This window comes from Entelurus aequoreus, linkage group LG17 (genome assembly GCF_033978785.1).
Source record: "Entelurus aequoreus isolate RoL-2023_Sb linkage group LG17, RoL_Eaeq_v1.1, whole genome shotgun sequence".
NCBI classification, from domain to species: Eukaryota; Metazoa; Chordata; class Actinopteri; order Syngnathiformes; family Syngnathidae; genus Entelurus; species Entelurus aequoreus.
In genome coordinates this window covers 8,585,226-8,609,945 of record NC_084747.1, presented here as the reverse complement: position 1 = coordinate 8,609,945, position 24,720 = coordinate 8,585,226, and the positions used below count along the sequence as shown (strand labels likewise).

The 24,720-nt window shown below is 42.6% G+C and overlaps 2 protein-coding genes across 2 annotated transcripts; both read left to right on the top strand.

Moving 5' to 3' along the window:
* The first annotated feature begins 12,906 nt into the window (after positions 1-12,906).
* Positions 12,907-15,456, top strand: LOC133632276 (gastrula zinc finger protein XlCGF17.1-like). The gene has a single exon (XM_062024625.1). The coding sequence runs from the start codon at positions 13,223-13,225 to the stop codon at positions 14,288-14,290; it is 1,068 nt and encodes a 355-aa protein (XP_061880609.1). The 5' UTR covers positions 12,907-13,222; the 3' UTR covers positions 14,291-15,456.
* A 5,172-nt stretch (positions 15,457-20,628) lies between these two features.
* Positions 20,629-22,105, top strand: LOC133632287 (zinc finger protein 79-like). The gene has a single exon (XM_062024640.1). It carries the CDS (start codon positions 20,945-20,947, stop codon positions 21,857-21,859), a length of 915 nt encoding a protein of 304 aa, XP_061880624.1. The 5' UTR covers positions 20,629-20,944; the 3' UTR covers positions 21,860-22,105.
* Positions 22,106-24,720: the final 2,615 nt, after the last annotated feature.

Below are 24,720 nucleotides of genomic sequence, written 5' to 3'. Positions count from 1 at the left end.
ACAAACATAATAAATAAATAAATGATAAATGGGTTATCCTTGTATAGCGCTTTTCTATCTTCAAGGTACTCAAAGTGCTTTGACACTATTTCCACATTCACCCATTCACACACACATTCACACACTGATGGCGGGAGCTGCCATGCAAGGCGCTAACCAGCAGCCATCAGGAGCAAGGGTGAAGTGTCTTGCCCAAGGACACAACGGACGTGACTAGGATGGTAGAAGGTGGGGATTGAACCCCAGTAACCAGCAACCCTCGGATTGCTGGCACGGCCACTCTACCAACTTCGCCACGCCGCCCCTTACATCTGAGCCCCTTTAAATATTTGTATTACTTTCTAGTTCAAATCTTTTTGTTTTTCTAAAAAAGTTGTATTGAATTCCTTTGGTGGTGGTATGGTATGATATGTTTTAATAACAGATAGTTTATGTTGAAAATGTGTCTGAAATTAAACAAAGCCCCAAATTTGCAAAGACAACTTTCACGAAGGTATGACACGAATATTCAAATGAAATAGCATTTTGTAAAATAACACCTAAATAAATGAGTAAAATAAACAAGTACCGGACAATATCACTAAAAGTGCTGATTTTAACACAAAGAATATGTTCTGTAAAACACAATCAATGTGCCTGTTTTGTTGAGAGTAGTGCAAATGTTGCAGTCCATGAAATTGTAGTCTGAAAAGTGTTTGTGGTAATGAACTACAGCTGGAGAAAATGTAACTCTTCTTGGGGGGAAGGTAGATAGACTTATTTTTTTCCGTGGTTTTGAGGTAAGGTGAGTATTTTGTCACATTTAACAAAGTCTCTGTACTGTTTGTCGTGTCGTCAAGTCAATCAATCAATCAATGTTTATTTATATAGCCCTAAATCACAAGTGTCTCAAAGGGCTGCACAAGCCACAACGACATCCTCGGTACAGAGCCCACATACGGGCAAGGAAAACTCACCCCTGTGGGACGTCGATGTGAATGACTATGAGAAACCTTGGAGAGGACCGCATATGTGGGTAACACCCCCCCCCCCCACCCCCCTCGAGGGGAGACCGAAAGCAATGGATGTCGAGTGGGTCTGACATAATTTTGTGAACGTCCAGTCCATAGTGGATCTAACATAATCGTGAGAGTCCAGTCCATAGTGGATCTAACATAATCGTGAGAGTCCAGTCCATAGTGGATCCAACATAATAGTGAGAGTCCAGTTCATAGTGGATCTAACATAATCGTGAGAGTCCAGTCCATAGTGGATCCAACATAATAGTGAGAGTCCAGTCCATAGTGGATCCAACATAATAGTGAGAGTCCAGTCCATAGTGGATCCAACATAATAGTGAGAGTCCAGTCCATAGTGGATCTAACATAATCGTGAGAGTCCAGTCCATAGTGGATCCAACATAATAGTGAGAGTCCAGTCCATAGTGGATCCAACATAATAGTGAGAGTCCAGTCCATAGTGGATCTAACATAATAGTGTGAGAGTCCAGTCCATAGTGGATCTAACATAATAGTGTGAGAGTCCAGTCCATAGTGGATCCAACATAATAGTGAGAGTCCAGTCCATAGTGGATCTAACATAATCGTGAGAGTCCAGTCCATAGTGGATCCAACATAATAGTGAGAGTCCAGTCCATAGTGGATCCAACATAATAGTGAGAGTCCAGTCCATAGTGGATCTAACATAATAGTGTGAGAGTCCAGTCCATAGTGGATCTAACATAATAGTGTGAGAGTCCAGTCCATAGTGGATCCAACATAATAGTGAGAGTCCAGTCCGTAGTGGATCTAACATAATCGTGAGAGTCCAGTCCATAGTGGATCCAACATAATAGTGAGAGTCCAGTCCATAGTGGATCTAACATAATCGTGAGAGTCCAGTCCATAGTGGATCCAACATAATAGTGAGAGTCCAGTCCATAGTGGATCTAACATAATAGTGTGAGAGTCCAGTCTATAGCGGATCTAACATAATCGTGAGAGTCCAGTCCATAGTGGATCCAACATAATAGTGAGAGTCCAGTCCATAGTGGATCCAACATAATAGTGAGAGTCCAGTCCATAGTGGATCCAACATAATAGTGAGAGTCCAGTCCATAGTGGATCTAACATAATCGTGAGAGTCCAGTCCATAGTGGATCCAACATAATAGTGAGAGTCCAGTCCATAGTGGATCTAACATAATAGTGAGAGTCCAGTCCATAGTGGATCTAACATAATAGTGAGAGTCCAGTCCATAGTGGGGCCAGCAGGAAACCATCCAGAGCGGAGACGGGTCAGCAAGTAAACAAGTAAGTAACAGAAAAGAATGGACGTGTTCAAGTCGCGAGCAAAGACTCGTTAGCAGCGTGTTTTGAAGACTTGCCTACAATTGTTTGGTCGCTGTCTGAATTTTTAAATCAAAACTGAAGAGTTCCTCTTTCCTGTTTTGGCAAATGCCACTAATAAAAAAACTTAGCAAGCATTACTACTAAGCTTAGAGGCCTACTGAAATGATTTTTTTTTTATTTAAACGGGGATAGCAGATCCATTCTATGTGTCATACTTGATCATTTCGCGATATTGCCATATTTTTGCTGAAAGGATTTAGTAGAGAACATCGACGATAAAGTTCGCGACTTTTGGTCGCTGATAAAAAAAGACTTGCCTATACCGGAAGTAGCGTGACGTCACCGGAGGAAGGGCTGCTCACATTTTCCCATTGTTTTCAATGCAGCGAGAGAGATTCGGACCGAGAAAGCGACGATTACCCCATTAATTTGAGCGAGGATGAAAGATTTGTGGATGAGGAACGTGAGAGTGAAGGACTAGCGTGCAGTGCAGGACGTATCTTTTTTCGCTCTGACCGTAACTTAGGTAAAAGGGCTCATTGGATTCCACACTTTCTCCTTTTTCTATTGTGGATCACGGATTTGTATTTTAAACACCCTCGGATACTATATCCTCTTGAAAATGAGAGTCAAGAACGCGATATGGACATTCACAGTGACTTTTATCTCCACGACAATACATCGGTGAAGCTCTTTAGCTACAGAGCTAACGTGATAGCATCGGGCTTGAATGCAGATAGAAACAAAATAAATAAACCCCTGACTGAAAGGAGAGACAGAAAATCAACAATACTATTAAACCATGGACATGTAACTACACAATTAATGCTTTCCAGCCTGGCGAAGCTTAACAATGCTGTTGCTAACGACGCCATTGAAGCTAACTTAGCAACGGGACCTCACAGAGCTATGTCAAAAACATTAGCTATCCACTTACGCCAGCCAGCCCTCATCTGCTCATCGACACCCGTGCTTACCTGCGTTCCATCGGTCGACGGAGCGACGAAAGATCATAGATGGGGCCGAATACTTCCGTTTCAACGATTGACGTCACGCGCATACGTCATCATACATAGACGTTTTCAACCGGAAGTTTAGCGGGAAATTTAAAATTGCACTTTATAAGTTAACCCGGCCGTATTGGCATGTGTTGCAATGTTAAGATTTCATCATTGATATATAAACTATCTACTGAAACCCACTACTACCGACCATGCAGTCTGATAGTTTATATATCAATGATGAAATCTTAACATTATAACACCTGCCAATACGGCCGGGTTAACTTATAAAGTGACATTTTAAATTTGCCGCTAAACTTCCGGTTCGAAACGCCTCTGAGGATGACGTATGCGCGTGACGTAGCCCGGGGAACACGGGTATGCCTTCCACATTGAAGCCAATACGAAAAAGCTCTGTTTTCATTTCATAATTCCACAGTATTCTGGACATCTGTGTTCGTGAATCTGTTGCAATCATGTTCATTGCATTATGGAGAAAGAAGCTGAGCAAGCAAAGAAGAAAGTTGTCGGTGCGAAATGGACGTATTTTTCGAACGAAGTCAGCAACAACAGTACACAGCCGGCGCTTCTTTGTTTACATTCCCGAAAGATGCAGTCAAGATGGAAGAACTCGGATAACAGAGACTCTAACCAGGAGGACTTTTGACTTCGATACACAGACGCCTGTAGAGAACTGGGACAACACAGACTCTTACCAGGATTACTTTGATTTGGATGACAAAGACGCAGACGTGCTACTGTGAGTATGCAGCTTTGGCTTCTAAACATTTGATCGCTTGACCGTATGTGCGCAACTTTTTTTTGCGTATGTACGTAACTTTTTAAAAATATATAAGCTTTATGAACCTTGGGTTAGGTGAACGGTCTTTTGGGCTGAGTGATTGTGTGTGTTGATCAGGTGTTTTAATTGTATTGGCGTGTTCTATGGAGCTAGGAGCTAGCATAGGAGCTAGGAGTTAGCATAACAAAGACGTAGGTGTTTTTATGCAGGATTAATTTGTGTCATATTAAATATAAGCCTGGTTGTGTTGTGGCTAATAGAGTAAATATATGTCTTGTGTTTATTTACTGTTTTAGTCATTCCCAGCTGAATACCAGGTACCGTGAGTATGCAGCCTTGGCTGCTAAACATTTGATAGCTTGACCGTACGTGCGCGTCACGTACGTAACTTTTTAAAAATATATGAGCTTTATGAACCTTGGGTTAGGTGAACGGTCTTTTGGGCTGAGTGATTGTGTGTGTTGATCAGGTGTTTGAATTGTATTGGCGTGTTCTATGGAGCTAGGAGCTAGCATAGGAGCTAGGCGCTAGCATAACAAACACGCAGGTGTTTTTATGCAGGATTAATTTGTGGCATATTAAATATAAGCCTGGTTGTGTTGTGGCTAATAGAGTATATATATGTCTTGTGTTTATTTACTGTTGTAGTCATTCCCAGCTGAATATCAGGTACCGTGAGTATGCAGCCTTGGCTGCTAAACATTTGATAGCTTGACCGTATGTGCGCGTCACGTACGTAACTTTTTAAAAATATATAAGCTTTATGAACCTTGGGTTAGGTGAACGGTCTTTTGGGCTGAGTGATTGTGTGTGTTGATCAGGTGTTTGAATTGTATTGGCGTGTTCTATGAAGTTAGGAGCTAGCAGAGGAGCTAGGAGCTAGCATAACAAACACGTAGGTGTTTTTATGCAGGATTAATTTGTGGCATATTAAATATAAGCCTGGTTGTGTTGTGGCTAATAGAGTATATATATGTCTTGTGTTTATTTACTGTTGTAGTCATTCCCAGCTGAATATCAGGTCACCCCCGGCTCTCACAGCATCTTCCCTATCTGAATAGCTTCAACTCCCCACTAGTCCTTCACTTGCACTTTACTCATCCACAAATCTTTCATCCTCGCTCAAATTAATGGGGAAATTGTCGCTTTCTCGGTCCGAATCTCTCTCACTTCATGCGGCCATCATTGTAAACAATAGGGAACTTTGCGTATATGTTCAACTGACTACGTCACGCTACTTCCCGTAGGGGCAAGCCTTTTTTTTTATCAGATACCAAAAGTTGCAATCTTTATCGTCGCTGTTCTATACTAAATCCTTTCAGCAAAAATATGGCAATATCGCGAAATGATCAAGTATGACACATAGAATAGATCTGCTATCCCCGTTTAAATTAAAAAAAATCATTTCAGTAGGCCTTTAAAGTTAGGCTTAGACTTCCTTTTTATTGTCATTCAAATTTGAACTTTACAGCACAGATAAGAACGAAACTTCGTTACATAAGCTCATGGTACTGTAGGATAAAAAAGCAATTAAGTGCATTTATAAATAAATAAGTAGGTTACTGTACAGATAAATATATTTCACTTTTCCACATGCGTCCACGTTTATGGATGTATGTTATATTGTCTTTTATTCCAGCGAGTTAATCCATTAGCAAGCTAAGTTAAACATGGAGTCCATCAAGTTATTCGATGGATTTTTGAGTGGACATAACACCCACTATCTCTAAGGCCCCTTCTACACTAAGCAGGCTAAGGTTATCCAGGGTATATCCCACCTAACCTTATCCTTGTCCACACACACACAATGCCACAATTTAAGACCCCCTCCCCCCTCCGTCCGCTGGTGCAATTTGACCTAGTATGCAAGCGCGGAAAAAAATGCGCCCGTCATAGTCACCTCTGACCTGGAAGTGTATCCTTACCCTGTGTTTCAATGTAGACTATTACCACATTTCTTTGAACAGTAAACCTTGCTTGCCTCACCATCAGCAGCTGTTAGACTATTGTAGTGAATCACACCTGAGCCATCATACATGAATCATAGCTTTAATGGACGTGTGAAAGTAAACAATGTGATAAAGAACATTTTACAACAATCAATCTAGGGATCTAGATATGGATGGATCCAAAATGGCGGCGCCCTGAAGGCAGCGGCTTGCAGACGCTCTTGGGAGTGTAGAGCGATTTGGCAAAAATACCCGTCAATTCTGTCAATTTCATGGCTGGCTCAAAGCGTGGACACTCTGTGATCACATACGACCGACAGACAATTTTGGATGTGGATAGATCGGGTCGCTATAGACTGAAAGATGCATGTACGGTGGACCTCCTCGCTAGCATGAGAATACTTCGCGGGCTACATCGAGCGGCCTTTGAATCAGCGGAGTCAAATACTAGCGGAGACCGTCAATGGAGGAGACGTAAGCGGTGTGAGCGGAAGCAGAAGCGGGGATGCCAAGCGGGGCTAACAACAAAGCGAAAGGCTAATCCTCAAAGAAGCGTGGAGTGTCCGGGTAAGAAGTCATTTAAACTAGAACTAGCCGGCGCCAGGCTGGATAATCCCTGCACACATAGCAATTCTCTTAGAATAAAACGCAACTCACATAATGTTTTTTCTTTTGTGACCGTGTCAGAGGCAGACATGCAATCTACTGAGGTGGCTAACTATGATGCATTCAGTTTATTGCAGCACCAAGCATACAATCTGAAAATTCCCGTCATATCAATTCCTAGATATGGTTGAAACTATTTGAATTGAATTGAATTATTTATTTCAAACCTGCACTGTACAACAACACACTTTCTTTTTTTTTTTTTACATTTTGGCAGAGACATTTATGCAAGGCTTGAAAAGGGGTTGGATGAAGCAAATGCTTATAATATCCCAACCCCATTTAAAGTGCACTACGCATAATAAATGCAACATTATTAATATTGCTACTTCGGATAATTTCAACAAACAATCCTCAAAACAGCCCACTACCTATAATATGGGCTTTTTAAACATAAGATCATTATCTTCCAAAACGTTATTAGTTAATGAGGTCATTAGAGACAACAAACTTGACGTCGTTGGTCTCGCCGAGACCTGGCTCAAACCAGACGATTTTTTTGCGCTAAATGAGGCATCTCCTCCTAACTATACGAATGCACATGTTGCCCGTCCTCTTAAAAGGGGAGGGGGGTGTCGCACTAATATACAATGAAAACTTTAATCTTACACCTAACGTAAATAATAAATATAACTCATTTGAGGTGCTCACTATGAGGTTTGTCACACCGCTACCTCTCCACCTGGCTGATATCTACCGCCCCCCTGGGCCCTATTCGGACTTTATCAGTGAATTCTCAGAGTTTGTTGCTGATCTAGTGATGCACGCCGACAATATAATCATAATGGGGGACTTTAATATCCATATGAATACCCCATCGAACCCTCCGTGCGTGGCGCTCCAGACTATAATTGATAGCTGTGGTCTTACACAAATAATAAATGACCCCACGCATCGCAACGGTAATACGATAGATCTAGTGCTTGTCAGGGGTGTCACCACCTCTAAAGTTACAATACTCCCGTACACTAAAGTAATGTCCGATCATTACCTTGTAAAATTTGAAGTTCTGACTCATTGTCAACAAACTAATAATAATAATAATAACTACTATAGCAGGCGCAACATTAATGCTGCCACAACGATGACTCTTGCTGACCTACTGCCTTCGGTAATGGCACCATTCCCAAATTATGTGGGCTCTATTGATAACCTCACTAACAACTTTAACGACGCCCTGCGCGACACCATTGATAGTGTAGCACCGCTAAAGCTAAAAAGGGCTCCTAAAAGGCGTACCCCATGGTTTACAGAAGAAACTAAAGCCCATAAATTATTATGTAGAAAGCTGGAACGCAAATGGCGTGTGACTAAACTTGAGGTTTTCCATCAAGCATGGAGTGATAGTTTAATAACTTATAAACGCATGCTTACCTCAGCTAAAGCTAAATATTACTCAAATCTCATCCACCTCAACAAAAATGATCCTAAATTTTTGTTTAGTACAGTAGCATCGCTAACCCAACAAGGGACTCCTCCCAGTAGCTCCACCCACTCAGCAGATGACTTTATGAATTTCTTTAATAAGAAAATTGAAGTCATTAGAAAAGAGATTAAAGACAATGCATCTCAGCTACAACTGGGTTCTATTAACACAGATACGACTGTATATACGACGGACACTGCCCTCCAAAATAGTTTCTCTCTCTTTGATGAAATAACATTGGAGGAATTGTTAAAATGTGTAAATGGGACAAAACAAACAACATGTTTACCTGACCCAATTCCTGGGAAACTTATCAAGGAGCTTTTTGTACTATTAGGTCCATCAGTGTTAAATATTATAAACTTATCACGTTGCCTAGTCTATAAAATCCGCTACACCTCCCTGATACCGAAGTACATGTCAAACTACTTCCTTAACGTAAATGACCGCCATAACCACAACACCAGGGGGTGCTCCACTAACCACGTTAAACCCAGATTCCGAACTAACAAAGGTCTTAACTCATTCTCTTTCTATGCCACATCAATGTGGAATGCGCTCCCAACAGGTATAAAAGAAAGGGCATCTCTATCCTCCTTCAAAACCGCTATAAAAGTTCACCTCCAGGCAGCTACAACCCTAAACTAACACCCTCCCCGGATTGCTAATAATCAAATGTAAACAATCAAATGCAGATTCTTTTTCTTATGCCTTCTGATCTCTCTCTCTCTCTCTCTCTCTCTCTCTCTCTCTCTCTCTCTCTCTCTCTCTATGTCCACTACTTGATGTCCATATCCCCCCCCCCCCCACCCCACCCCCCCTCCACACTCCTGATTGTAAATAATGTAAATAATTCAATGTGATTATCTTGTGTGATGACTGTATTATGATGATAGTATATATGATAGTATATATCTGTATCATGAATCAATTTAAGTGGACCCCGACTTAAACAAGTTGAAAAACTTATTCGGGTGTTACCATTTAGTGGTCAATTGTACGGAATATGTACTTCACTGTGCAACCTACTAATAAAAGTCTCAATCAATCAATCAAACCTCTGGCACTGTTCCCCTAGCAGTAAAAAAAGTGGTTATTCATCCTCTACTCAAAAGACCTAACCTCGATCCTGATCTCTTGGTAAACTACCGGCCGGTGTCCCACCTTCCGTTTATCTGGAAAATCCTCGAAAAAATTGTTGCACAGCAGCTAAATGAACATTTAGTGTCTAACAATCTCTGTGAACCTTTTCAATCTGGTTTCAGGGCAAATCACTTTACGGAGACAGCCCTCGCAAAAATGACTAATGATCTATTGCTAACGATGGATTCTGATGCGTCCTCTATGTTGCTGCTTCTTGATCTTAGCGCCGCTTTCGATACTGTTGATCATATTTTATTAGAGCGTATCAAAACGCGTATTGGGATGTCAGACTTAGCCTTGTCCTGGTTTAACTCTTATCTTACTGACAGGATGCAGTGTGTCTCCCATAACAATGTGACCTCGGACTATGTTAAGGTAACGTGCGGAGTTCCCCAGGGTTCGGTTCTTGGCCCTGCACTCTTTAGTATTTACATGCTGCCGCTAGGTGACATCATACGCAAATACGGTGTTAGCTTCCACTGTTATGCTGATGACACCCGACTCTACATGCCCCTAAAGCTGACCAACACGCTGGATTGTAGTCAGCTGGAGGCGTGTCTTAATGAAATTAAACAATGGATGTCCGCTAACTTTTTGCAACTCAACGCTAAGAAAACGGAAATGCTGATTATCGGTCCTGCTAGACACCGACATCTATTTAATAATACCACCTTAACATTTGACAACCAAACAATTACACAAGGCGACTCGGTAAAGAATCTGGGTATTATCTTCCACCCAACTCTCTCGTTTGAGTCACACGTTAAGAGTGTTACTAAAACGGCCTTCTTTCATCTCCGTAATATCGCTAAAATTCGTTCCATCTTGTCAACTAGCGACGCTGAGATCATTATTCATGCGTTCGTTACGTCTCGTCTCGATTACTGTAACGTATTATTTTGGAGTCTCCCTATGTCTAGCATTAAAAGATTACAGTTGGTACAAAATGCGGCTGCTAGACTTTTGACAAAAACAAGAAAGTTTGATCATATTGCGCCTATACTGTATATACCTTTATATACTTTGTACATATATATATATACCTATACTGGCTCACTTGCACTGGCTTCCTGTGCACTTAAGATGCAACTTTAAGGTTTTACTACTTACGTATAAAATACTACACGGTCTAGCTCCATCCTATCTTGCCGATTGTATTGTACCATATGTCCCGACAAGAAATCTGCGTTCAAAGAACTCCGGCTTATTAGTGATTCCCAGAGCCCAAAAAAAGTCTGCGGGCTATAGAGCGTTTTCTATTCGGGCTCCAATACTATGGAATGCCCTCCCGGTAAAAGTTAGAGATGCTACCTCAGTAGAAGCATTTAAGTCCCATCTTAAGGCTAATTTGTATACTCTAGCCTTTAAATAGACTCCCTTTTTAGACCAGTTGATCTGCCGTTTCTTTTCTTTTCTTTTCTCGTCTGCTCCCCTCTCCCTTATGGAGGGGGAGTTGCACAGGTCCGGTGGCCACGGATGAAGTGCTGGTTGTCCAGAGTCGGGACCCGGGGTGGACCCCTAGCCTGTGCATCGGTTGGGGACATCTCTACACTGCTGACCCGTCTCCGCTCGGGATGGTTCCTGCTGGCCCCACAATGGACTGGACTTTCGCTGATGTGTTGGATCCGCTGTGGACTGGACTTTCACAATATTATGTCAGACCCACTCGACATCCATTGCTTTCGGTCTCCCCTAGGGGGGGGGGGGGGTCCTCTCCAAGGTTTCTCATAGTCATTCACATTGACGTCCCACTGGGGTGAGTTTTCCTTGCCCGTATGTGGGCTCTGTACCGAGGATGTCGTTGTGGCTTGTACAGCCCTTTGAGACACTTGTGATTTAGGGCTATATAAATACACATTGATTGATTGATTGATTGATATCTGGTCAGGACACTGTGCTTGTAGGCTGAACTTGGCGGTCGTACTTGACGGCCGCAACCACTTCAGGGCTTCACAATAGTTATGGATTACAAAACTACACGTTGAGTAATCGCTCGACATACATCGCAGACAATAACTGATAGTCTGCTTTGCCAGTCTAAATGCATTCACTGTTTGTCCTAGTCTTGAGGAGTGTTAATAGCATGGTGGATGTCCGGTTGTGCCCTGTGGAAATAATAAATAAAGTGAGCAAGTTCTAACTAATCGACGGCCTCGTCCTTCCGACCAAAGAGCGGAGCTTTATGGACCCAGTGTTACCCCCGACACAACATGGGCCCTGGAGGGAACGTCTCCCCTGCGCTCCTCGACCACAGTCTGGGGGCCCACAAACAGGAAAGGTGTAAAGCAACCCTTGCAGAGCGGCGGCTCCCTGTTTAAAGTGTCACCTTTATTGTTAGTTTAGAAGCCCAAATACCTCCATATTGAAGTGCTGGCTGGCCAGAGTCGGGACCCCGGGTGGACCACTAGCCTGTGCATCGGTTGGGGACATCTCTGCGTTGCTGACCCGTCTCCGCTCGGGATGGTTTCCTGTTGGCCCCGCTGTGGACTGGACTCCCGCTGATGTGTTGGATCCACTGTGGACTGGACTTTCACAATGTTATGTCAGACCCACTCGACATCTATTGCTTTCGGTCTCCCCTTGAGGAGGGTTGTGGGGGGGTTACCCACATATGCGGTCCTCTCCAAGGTTTCTCATAGTCATTCACATTGACGTCCCACTGGGGTGAGTTTTCCTTGCCCGTGTGTGGGCTCTGTACCGAGGATGTCGTTGTGGCTTGTACAGCCCTTTGAGACACTTGTGATTTAGGGCTATATAAATAAACATTGATTGATTGATTGATTGATATCTGGTCAGGACACTGTGCTTGTAGGCTGAACTTGGCGGTCGTACTTGACGGCCGCAACCACTTCAGGGCTTCACAATAGTTATGGATTACAATACTACACGTTGAGTAATCGCTCGACATACATCGCAGACAATAACTGATAGTCTGCTTTGCCAGTCTAAATGCATTCACTGTTTGTCCTAGTCTTGAGGAGTGTTAATAGCATGGTGGATGTCCGGTTGTGCCCTGTGGAAATAATAAATAAAGTGAGCAAGCTGTAACTAATCGACGGCCTCGTCCTTCCGACCAAAGAGCGGAGCTTTATGGACCCAGTGTTACCCCCGACACAACATGGGCCCTGGAGGGAACGTCTCCCCTGCGCTCCTCGACCACAGTCTGGGGGCCCACAAACAGGAAAGGTGTAAAGCAACCCTTGCAGAGCGGCGGCTCCCTGTTTAAAGTGTCACCTTTATTGTTAGTTTAGAAGCCCAAATACCTCCATATTGCACTTCACGCACCCTCTTTATTAACCAGTAGAATTGTCCTTTGTTGCCTTTCTTCCTCTCCACCATGTTATTGCTTGTATGCACTTTGTGTGTGCGTTTTGACACACTCAACATCATGCGCCTCGGCTCTGTAGTCACCGCCGCACAGCGGCATTCAGGTGAAAGAACGGTACCGGTACTTTTCAAAGGTGGTATAGTACCCATTTCAATTGATTAGTACCACGATACTTTATTAGTAGCAGTATACTGTACAACCCTACTACACACACATACAGTACATAGAAGAAAGTGTATTTTTATGGTTTATGTCTTGCAGATGTCCAGCAGCTGATCGGTAATCCAGAAGAAGTTTCCCCTCAGTTAGGGGGGAGCTCCACTTTGAAGCAGGAGACTCCACAACCACCCTGCATTAAAAGGGAAGAGGAGGAACTCTGCATCACTCAGGAGGGAGAGTGTCTTCTAGGACGAGAGGAAGCTGATTACACCAAGTTTCCACTGAGTATTCTCTCTGTGAAGACTGAAGATGATGAAGAGAAACCACAAGTAGACAACCTCTTAGCTCCACTATCAGATAGTGAGGCTGAAGACGAGGTTGAAGAACCTTTGAGCAGCGATAAAGACTGTGAAGGTGATATGAGGACTCACACTGACAACAAACACTCTGAATGCTCTACAAAGAAGAGAGGTAAAACATGTTTGAGCTGCTCAGTTTGTGCTAAAAGTTTTACTAAAAATAGCCGTTTGACTGAACACATGCGAACACACACAGGAGAAAAAACATTTAAGTGTTCAGTTTGTGGCAAAAGCTTTTCTCGAAATAGCATTTTGACTGAACACATGCGAACACACACAGGTGAAAAAACATTTAATTGTTCAGTTTGTGGCAAAAGCTTCTCTCGAAAAAGCATTTTGACTGAACACATGAGAACACACACAGGTGAAAAAACATTTAATTGTTCAGTTTGTGGCATAAGTTTTTCTCGAAATAGCGATTTGACTCAACACATGAGAACACACACAGGAGAAAAACCATTTAAGTGTTCAGTTTGTGGCAAACGCTTTTCTCGAAATGGCAGTTTGACTAAACACATGAGAACACACACAGGTGAAAAACCATTTAATTGTTCAGTTTGTGGCAACAATTTTTCTCAAAATAGCTCTTTGACTGCACACATGAGAACACACACAGGAGAAAAAACATTTAAGTGTTCCGTTTGTGACAAAAGCTTTTCTCGAAGTAGCAATTTGGCTAAACACATGAGAACACATACAGGTGAAAAACCATTTAATTGTTCAGTTTGCGGCAACAGCTTTGCTCAAAATAGCTCTTTGACTCAACACATGAGGACACACACAGGAGAAAAAACATTTAAGTGTTCCGTATGTGACAAAAGCTTTTCTCGAAGTAGCATTTTGACTAAACACATGAGAACACACACAGGTGAAAAAACATTTAATTGTTCAGTTTGTGACAAAAGCTTTTCTAATAAGAGCATATTGACTAAACACATGAGAACACACACAGGTGAAAAACCATTTAACTGTTCAATTTGTGGTGAAAACTTTTCTATTAAGAACCGTTTGACTGAACACATGAGAACACACACAGGTGAAAAACCATTTAGTTGTTCAGTGTGCTGTAAAAGGTTCCCACATAATGCAGACGCAGTAAAACACATAAGAACACACAAGAGAAAATAACCAATTATCTGTTTAGTTTGTGGTATGTTGCTCATATGTGGTGACATCCACCCTACCCAGGACCTCCTCACTGCTTCTTGCACAAATATCTGAGGTATTCATACAAACTTGGATTATTTGGAGCATAATATTATCCACCCATGACCCCATGTCTTCTCTGTATCTGAAACCTTCCTGAACAGTAAGATAGATGATGCTTCAAGTGCTTGGTTACTCCTTCTTCAGTCCAGGGACCTGGGGCCTCATGTGTCAAGTTTGTGCATGCTCAAAAACCTGCACTACACCCTTTTTCACTGCAAAGTTGAGATGTATCAAAACTGACATTGACGCGAAAGTGATGCTGGGTAACTGTTTGCATAACAAACTGCCAACTTTTACTCCTCAGACTGAATGATGTTTAAATCAGAGACATATGAACAATTAACCCCCAACCCCCACAACCCAACCCCCACCTCCCTCGACATTCGGGCATAACAGGTTCAATCTGGCCCGTGAGATGAGTTTGCGAAGTGTAAAATTCAGCTGCATTTTAAATGAAAGAAACTGCTGTTCTAATTGTGTCCACTGGATGTCGCATTAGCAATTCTGTTAGGCAAGCAAATACTTTATACCGGGGCGAGCAAGTATGCCAAGCAAGAGGTACACGGTAAAGCGGGGCTGTGACTCCTCCCCCTCCACCCAACGTACAACAGGAGTAAAATAAGCAATCAGTAACCCCACTTAAAATGCAGCATGAGACACTGCACACTGATATAGTTCTGTGAAAATGATTGTCTTCTGTGCAAATGTAAAGAAAGTGAACAGTGTGTGATTTACTGCAATACTGTCAGTCTTTTCACTTTTTATTTGTGCTTTGTTGAAATTGTTCACACATTGCACAGCTTTTATTTTTCTATCAATACACATTATGTCTAGAAGACAGGAAGTAACTCAACCCTCTTGAATAGTTTCTACCTCAGTGTGTATGGTTTGTTGAGTTAGCACAGGATTAATATGTGGAAATGACAAATGAGGTAGTTGATACATAGAATAGTTTTTATTCATGCTTTATTTAGTTTTTTGTTCAATCCTAGATGGGTTGTGAGTTAAAGTTCAATTGAAACACTGAGATTAAGTCTAAATTCATTGTGTTCTTCAAGGTGTTTTTTGAAAATGCACCATTTTTCCCCTCTAAATGTTTAACTAACTTGAAGTGTTTTGTCAAAAAAGATTTTTTGTGAATGTGTTTGTTCTATTTTTGGCCAAAGTAAAATAAAGAAAACAATCTAAAGTTGTCGTAGTCGTATTTTTAATTTATCATGCCATGATTTTACCCGTCCCGCCCACGTGGAAATAGATTTTCCTCCATGTGGCCCCTGAGCTAAAATGAGTTTGACACCCCTGCTGTAATGTGACTCATGTGAGCAGGTTACTGTATAAACACATTTTGTTATAAGTTATAAAAATGTGTTCAGTTCTCAGAGACACATCAATGTCAGGCTGACAATCGCTCTTCCGCTTTCTCCAAACACGAGAACAAAGCAGCTCCTACTGACTTGTGATTGGTCAGACCGTGCCCATCTTAATCACATGGCTAATTTCAATATAATAAATTGCGATGTAACACAATTGAATATCTTATATGCTCAGACAGTAATGTGTTTATATAAGTTTAGATTGTGTTATGTTTGTAATGGGGAAAGACGTTAATGTGTCTTGTTTTCATGTTTTCATGTAAGATAGTTGACATTTAGCATGATAGCTGTTAACTGGTGATTAGTGATGTTAAGTGCCTAAGATGGTAGTTATTGATTAGCAGTGTGATGAGGGCTTTCTGCTGGTGAGTGATTAGCACTACAGTTAGAGCCACCTATCGCTAGGTAGAAATGAGCAGTTTCACCAACATTTTTATGTGAAACCATATTACTAACTGTCTGGTGTTTTACAGGATTCATGGAAGTTTATTGTCATAGCAGCACACGATACACATGAGATGGCACACAATTTAGTAGCATGTGAACAATAGGATTGGTCCTGGTGGAGATCTACACTCTTAGTGCTTTTCTTCTTTATTCAGAGTAATCATTTGATTTTGTAAAGGTTTTTAACTAAAACAACTAAGTAGCTTCAAAAATATTTGTGTTTCTTGTAGTATTTAAAATATAGGATTTTTTTCTTCAATGTTTGCCCTTTTTCTGGTTTGAACAACAGCCATCAATAAAGTCTGTGCATGTGCTTGTATATATATATATTTTTTTTCAAAGAGTAGTTGTCCATTATTTAATGTTAGATACTTTTGCTAACCATTGTTTTAAAACAAGATTAAATTGCCTTTATTTTGAAAAACAGCTGCTGTGGAGTAGGAAACGAAAGTTGCTGACTTCTAGCGCATGCGCAAATGTACTTGAAGCCAAGCAAAAAGAGAAGACCGCATGCTATGGTTGTTCGGAGATTCTTCGAATTCACGATCTTAAAGTCATATGATTCACAGCAAATATAGCAACAAATATCTCAATTGGTATTTTTCAAAGCCACGAAACGTGCATTGAGTTTGGAGCGATATCTGAAGTGAAGATTGAAGACGTGATAGAAGATGGACGACTACTGCTATGCTAAGATGGCGACGTCCGCTAAAAGAGAACATGAAAGAGAATCAGCGCCACCAACTTCCAGCAAATCACCAACGGAGATAAAGACGAAAGATGAAGGTGAGTCAGTTGACGTTTCTAATAACGTCATTTTGCAGACTGAAATAGGTGTGGATGAGAAATGAGCCGACCTTGTTGAAGAATGTAAAGAAAGAGCCGCCATGATTGTTAGCTTGAAGAAGGCAGTGGAGTTCACATCAGAGGAGATGAAAGAATGCAAAAGTCAAATTTAGAAACTAAAAGCAAAACAACAACTCTGCTAGGCTCGTTTGGTGTGTTTTTATATTCATCATGTCGTGGTTTAGAGGTAAGGTGAGTATTTAGTCACATTTAACAAAGTCTCTGTACAGTTTGTCGTGTCGTCAAGTAACAGAAAAGAATGGACGTGTTCAAGTCGCGAGCAACGACTCGTTAGCAGCGTGTTTTGAAGACTAGCCTACAGTTGTTTGGTCGCTGTCTGAATTTTTTAATCAAAACAGAAGAGTTCCTCTTTCCTATGTTTGGCAAATGCCACTAATAGAAAAGTAAGCTCGCATTACTAAGCTAAGTTATTCATGGAGTCCATCAAGTTATTCGATGGACTTTTGAGTGGACATAACAGCCACTATCTCTAAGGCCCCTTCTACACTAAGCAGGCTAAGGTTATCCAGGGTATATCCCACCTAACCTTATCCTTGTCCACACACACACAATGCCACCGTTTAAGACCCCCTCCCCCCTCCGTCCGCTGGCGCAACGCGACCTAATACGCATGCGTGGTAAATGCACACATCATAGCCATCTCCAGTGTTGCTTTGTGTGCAAGTTCTTAAATGTAACTTATCTGAACAATATCCAGTGTTGTGGTATTTCAATGAACTGGAATCCAGTGTGCTGTGGGGCCTTATTGTAGTGAATCACACCTGAGCCATCATCCATCCATCTTCTTCCGCTTATCCGAGGTCGCGTCACGGTGGCAGCAGCCTAAGCACGGAAGCCCAGACTTCCCTCTCCCCAGCCACTTCGTCCAGCTCTGAGGCGTTCCCAGGTCAGCCAGGATACATAGTCTTCACAACGTGTCCTGGGTCTTCCCCGTGGCCTCCTACCGGTCGGACGTGCCCTAAACACCCGTTTGGGTGGCATCCTGACCAGATGCCCGAACCACCTCATCTGGCTCCTCTCCATGTGGAGGAGCAGCGGCGTTGCTTTGAGCTCCTCCCGGATGGCAGAGCTTCTCACCCTATCTCTAAGGGAGAGACCCGCCACCCGGCGGAGGAAACTCATTTCGGCAGCTTGTACCCGTGATCTTGTCCTTTTGGTCATAATCCAAAGCTCGTGACCATAGGTGAGGATGGGAACGTAGATCGACCGGTAAATTGAGAGCTTTTCCTTCCGGCTCTGCTCCTTCTTCACCACAACGGATCGATACAGCATCCACATTACTGAAGACGCCGCACCGATCCGCCTGTCGATCTCACAATCCACTCTTCCCTTACTTGTGAACAAGACTCTGAGGTACTTGAACTCCTCCACTTGGGACAAGGTCTCCTCCACTCCACCCTTTTTCCAGGCGAGAACCATGGACTCGGACTTGGAGGTGCTGATTCTCATCCCAGTCGCTTCACACTCGGCTGGGAACCAATCCAGTGAGAGCTGAAGATCCTGGCCAGATGAAGCCATCAGGACTACATCATCTGCAAAAAGCAGAGACCTAATCCTGCAGCCACCAAACCGGATCCCCTCAACGCCTTGACTGCGCCGAGAATTCTGTCCATAAAAGTTATGAACAGAATCTGTGACAAAGGGCAGCCTTGGCGGAGTCCAACCCTCACTGGAAATGTGTCCGACTTACTGCCGGCAAAGCGGACCAAGCTCTGATCATACAGGGAGCGAACCGCCACAATCAAGACAGTCCGATACCCCATACTCTTTGAGCACTCCCCACAGGACTTCCCGAAGGACACGGTCGAATGCCTTCTCCAACTACACAAAGCACATGTAGACTGGTTGGGCAAACTCCCATGCACCCTCAAGGACCCTGCCGAGAGTTTAGAGCTGTTCCACAGTTCCACGAGCAGGACAAAAACCACACTGTTCCTCCTGAATCCGAGGTTCCACTATCCGGCGTAGCCTCCTCTCCAGTACACCTGAATAGACCTTACCGGGAAGGCTGAGGAGTGGGATTCCACGATAGTTGGAACACACCCTCCGGTTACCCTTCTTAAAGAGAGGAACCACCACCCCGGTCTGCCAATCCAGAGGTACCGGCCCCGATGTCCACGCGATGCGGCAGAGTCTTGTCAACCAAGACAGCCCCACAGCATCCAGAGCCTTGAGGAACTCCAGGCAGATCTCATCCACCCCTGGGGCCTTGCCACAAAAAGCTTTTTAACTACCTCAGCAACCTCAGTCCCAGAAATAGGAGAGCCCACCACAGATTCCCTAAGCACTGCTCCCTCATAAGAAGACGTGTTGGTAGGATTGAGGAGGTCTTCGAAGTATTCCCTCCACCGATCCACAACATCCGCGGTCAAGGTCAGCAGAACACCATCAACATTTACCTCACAATGTACAATTTTCCATATTACATATAGTCTGCTATAATCAAGGATTAGATTAGAATAGAACATAACGTTTTACTGACATTATATTAAATGATTCATGATTTATGGTTGCCACTCCTGGTCTGTGCTTTAAGAAAAATACAATTATTAATTAAGTACTAAAAACGAAACTATGGATGAATGTACACAGATAAGCCATGTAGCAGGTAAAACACATTTATTAAAGACAAAACACAAATGGTAGGAATTTGTTACAAAATGTAGTCATTTCACTTGCATTAGTTGACTGCTAATTGGGCAGTTTTAACTGTGCTAATATTTGGCATCAAGTTCCTACGTATCTACATGTGCACAGCAGGGGAGCTGGTTAACTTATGAAAATAGTATGTGTGTTTGTGAGAATGTCAACGTGTTGTCTGAGTGACGTCAGTAAGTGAGCGGGCGAGTAAGGAGAGGTAGTGGTTGCATGTGCAGGAGTGTTAATAGCATGGTGGATGTCCCGTTGTGCCCTGTGGAAATAATAAATAAAGTGAGCAAGTTGTAACTAATCTACGGCCTCGTCCTTCCGACCAAAGAGCTTTATGGACCCAGTGTTACCCCCAACAAAACATGTCACCGCCGCACAGCGGAATTCAGATGAAAGAACGGTACTTTTCAAAGGTGCTATAATACTGTTTTCAATTGATTAGTACCAGCACGGTGGAAGAGGGGTTAGTGCGTCTGCCTCACAATACGAAGGTCCTGAGTAATCGTGAGTTCAATCCCGGGCTTGGGATCTTTCTGTGTGGAGTTTGCATGTTCTCCCCCGTGACTGCCTGGGTTCCCTCCGGGTACTCCGGCTTCCTCCCACCTCCAAAGACATGCACCTGGGGATAGGTTGATTGGCAACACTAAATTGGCCCTAGTGTGTGAATGTTGTCTGTCTATCTGTGTTGGCCCTGCGATGAGGTGGCGACTTGTCCAGGGTGTACCCCGCCTTCTGCCCGATTGTAGCTGAGATAGACTCCAGCGCCCCCCGCGACCCCGAAGGAAATAAGCGGTAGAAAATGGATGGATGGATGAATGGAGTACCACGATACTTTATTAGTAGCAGTATACTGTACAACCCTACTACACACACATACAGTACATAGAAGAAAGTGTGTTTTTGTTGTTTGTGTCTTGCAGATGTCCAGCAGCTGATCGGTAATCCAGAAAAAGTTTCCCCTCAGTTAGGGGGGAGCTCCACTTTGAAGCAGGAGACTCCACAACCACCCTGCATTAAAAAGGAAGAGGAGGAACTCTGCATCACTCAGGAGGGAGAGTGTCTTCTAGGACGAGAGGAAGCTGATTACACCAAGTTTCCACTGAGTATTCTCTCTGTGAAGACTGAAGATGATGAAGAGAAACCACAAGTAGACAACCTCTTAGCTCCACTATCAGATAGTGAGGCTGAAGACGAGGTTGAAGAACCTTTGAGCAGCGATACAGACTGTGAAGGTGATATGAGGACTCACACTGACAACAAACACTCTGAATGCTCTACAAAGAAGAGAGGTAAAACATGTTTGAGCTGCTCGGTTTGTGCTGAAAGTTTTACTAAAAAGAGCCGTTTGACTCAACACATGAGAACACACACAGGAGAAAAAACATTTAAGTGTTCAGTTTGTGGCAAACGCTTTTCTCGAAATGGCAATTTGATTCGACACATGAGAACACACACAGGAGAAAAAACGTGTAAATGTTCAGTTTGTGGCAAAAGCTTTTTTCGAAATATCTGTTTGACTCAACACATGAGAACACACACAGGTGAAAAACCATTTAATTGTTCAGTTTGTGGCAACAGCTTTTCTCAAAATAGCTCTTTGACTCAACACATGAGAACACACACAGGTGAAAAACCATTTAATTGTTCAGTTTGTGGCAACAGCTTTTCTCAAAATAGCAATTTGACTAAACACATGAGAACACACACAGGTGAAAAACCATTTAATTGTTCAGTTTGTGGCAACAGCTTTTCTCACAATAGCAATTTGACTCAACACATGAGAACACACACAGGTGAAAAACCATTTAGTTGTTCAGTTTGTGGCAACAGCTTTTCTCAAAATAGCAATTTGACTCAACACATGAAAACACACACAGGAGAAAAAACATGTAATTGTTCAGTTTGTGGCAACAGCTTTTCTCAAAATAGCGATTTGACTCAACACATGAGAACACACACAGGAGAACAACAATTTAACTGTTCAGTTTGTGGTACAAGCTTTTCTCAGAACAGATCGTTATGTCGACACATAAGAACACACACTGGAGGAAAACCGTTTAGTTGTTCAATGTGCTGTAAAAGGTTCACACATAATGCAGGCGCAGTAAAACACATAAGAACACACAAGGGAAAATATATGTATCAAAACTGACGTTGACGCATAAGTGATGCTGGGTAACAGTTCCCACAATGGACCACAATGGAAACAAGCCTTTTGGCTTTTTGTACCATCCATTTGCCTTTTTAAAGCATTACATGGATTAAATTCTTTAAGATGTCAATACACTTGTCAATCAATCAATCCCATAAAAAAGTGTCAACTTCTACTCCTCAGTCTGATTGATGTGCAAATTAGAGACATATGAACAATTAACCTCCAAGCCCCACCTCCCTCGACATTCGAGCATAACAGGTTCAATTCGGCCCGTGAGATTAGTTTGCAACGAGTAAAAGTAAAACTGCTGTTCTAAATGTGTCCACTGGATGTCGCAATATCAATTATGTTAGGCAAACAAATAGTTTGTTCCGGGGCGGGTAAGTATACTAGGCAATTTTTTATTTTATTTTATTTTATTTTATTTTTTTTAATTACAAACCCCGTTTCCATATGAGTTGGGAAATTGTGTTAGATGTAAATATAAACAGAATATAAGGATTTGCAAATCATTTTCAACCCATATTCAGTTGAATATGCTACAAAGACAACATATTTGATGTTCAAACTGATCAACTTTGTTTTTTTTGCAAATAATCCTTAATTATTATTAGATTCCATGAAATGCTCAGTCATTCACAAACAAGGATGGGGCGAGGGTCACCACTTTGTCAACAAATGCGTGAGCAAATTGTTGAACAGTTTAAGAAAAACCTTTCTCAACCAGCTATTGCAAGGAATTTAGGGATTTCACCATCTACGCTCCGTAATATCATCAAAGGGTTCAGAGAATCTGGAGAAATCACTGCACATAAGCAGCTAAGCCCGTGACCTTCGATCCCTCAGGCTGTACTGAATCAACAAGCGACATCCGTGTGTAAAGGATATCACCACATGGGCTCAGGAACACTTCAGAAACCCACTGTCAGTAACTACAGTTGGTGGCTACATCTGTAAGTGCAAGTTAAAACTCTCCTATGCAAGGCGAAAACCGTTTATCAACAACACCCAGAAACACCGTCGGCTTTGCTGGGCCTGAGCTCATCTAAGATGGACTGATACAAAGTGGAAAAGTGTTCTGTGGTCTGACGAGTCCACATTTCAAATTGGTTTTGGAAACTGTGGACGTTGTGTCCTCCGGATCAAAGAGGAAAAGAACCATCCGGATTGTTATAGGCGCAAAGTTGAAAAGCCAGCATCTGTGATGGTATGGGGGTGTATTAGTGCCCAAGACATGGGTAACTTACACATCTGTGAAGGCGCCATTATATGCTGAAAGGTACATACAGGTTTTGGAGCAACATATGTTGCCATCCAAGCAACGTAACCATGGACGCCCCTGCTGATTTCAGCAAGACAATGCCAAGCCACGTGTTACATCAACGTGGCTTCATAGTAAAAGAGTGCGGGTACTAGACTGGCCTGCCTGTAGTCCAGACCTGTCTCCCATTGAAAATGTGTGGCGCATTATGAAGCCTAAAATACCACAACGGAGACCCCCGGACTGTTGAACAACTTAAGCTGTACATCAAGCAAGAATGGGAAATAATTCCACCTGAGAAGCTTCAAAAATGTGTCTCCTCAGTTCCCAAACCTTTACTGAGTGTTGTTAAAAGGAAAGGCCATGTAACACAGTGGTGAACATGCCCTTTCCCAACTACTTTAGCACGTGTTGCAGCCATGAAATTCTAAGTTAATTATCATTTGCAAAAAAAAATTAAGTTTATAAGTTTGAACATCAAATATGTTGTCTTTGTAGTGCATTCAAATGACTATGAGTTGAAAAGGATTTGCAAATCATTGTATTCCGTTTATATTTACATCTAACACAATTTCCCAACTCATATGGAAACAGGGTTTGTAATAAACTGCCTATACTTGGGTAATTCCTGGCTCAAAGTTCCCTTGTTAAAGTCACCAAGTACGATAACAAGAGAGTCCGGAAAAGACCGTTCCACATGTAAGATCTGGCCTGCAAGCGTGCGCTGAGCGTCATGCATGTCCGCGCTGGGCGGTATGTTGACAGCCACCAGTATGAATGAAACAATCTCACACTGTGAGTAAAATGGCTTACAGTGAATGAAAATATATTCCAGAGAAGGAGAGCAGTGTTGGGATATCACCGTCACGTCTGTACACCAGTTGCTGTTGATGAAGAAGCAGACACCACCGCCTCTTGTTTTGCCGGAGAGCCCCGGGTCTCGGTCCGCGCGAAAAAGATGAAAGCCCTTCAGTTGAACCGCGCTGTCCGGGACACTCGCGCTCAGCCACGTCTCCGTGAAGCACAAAACACAAGATGAGGAAAAGTCGTTGTTTCTTCTCATCAGCAACGCTAGCTCGTCCATCTTGTTGGCAAGTGTGCGGACGTTGGAGAGAAAGATGGCAGGTAAGGGCGTGCGTAATCCTCGTCTGTGGAGACGGACAAGGGCGCCCACTCTCTCTCCCTCTTTTGATCAAATAATGGACCAAATCCGCAGCTGACGCTAAGATGACCAGTAATTGCAACATGTCAATCCAATTAAATTTGGTCTGTGCACAGATTTTAGCCAATTAGTTTTTAATGTTCTGGTCCATCCTTTCAACCTTACCTTGGGACTCAGGATGGTACCCCAAACCTGTGTTCTAGTCCGAAAGCCTTTTCGACCAAGGCTAAGTGAGGTTTTTTTTTTTTTTTTTTTTAAATGGTTGCCGTTGTCTGACCTAATCTTTTTGGGGAAACCATGTCGGGGTACTAGGTCATTCACAAGTCATTTAATTACTGGTTGCATCCTCTTTTGAGGCTGTTGTTGCTTCTGGCCAACCACTGTGATTGTCAACACAAGTCAGTACGTACCTTTTCCCTTGTACCGTATTGATCA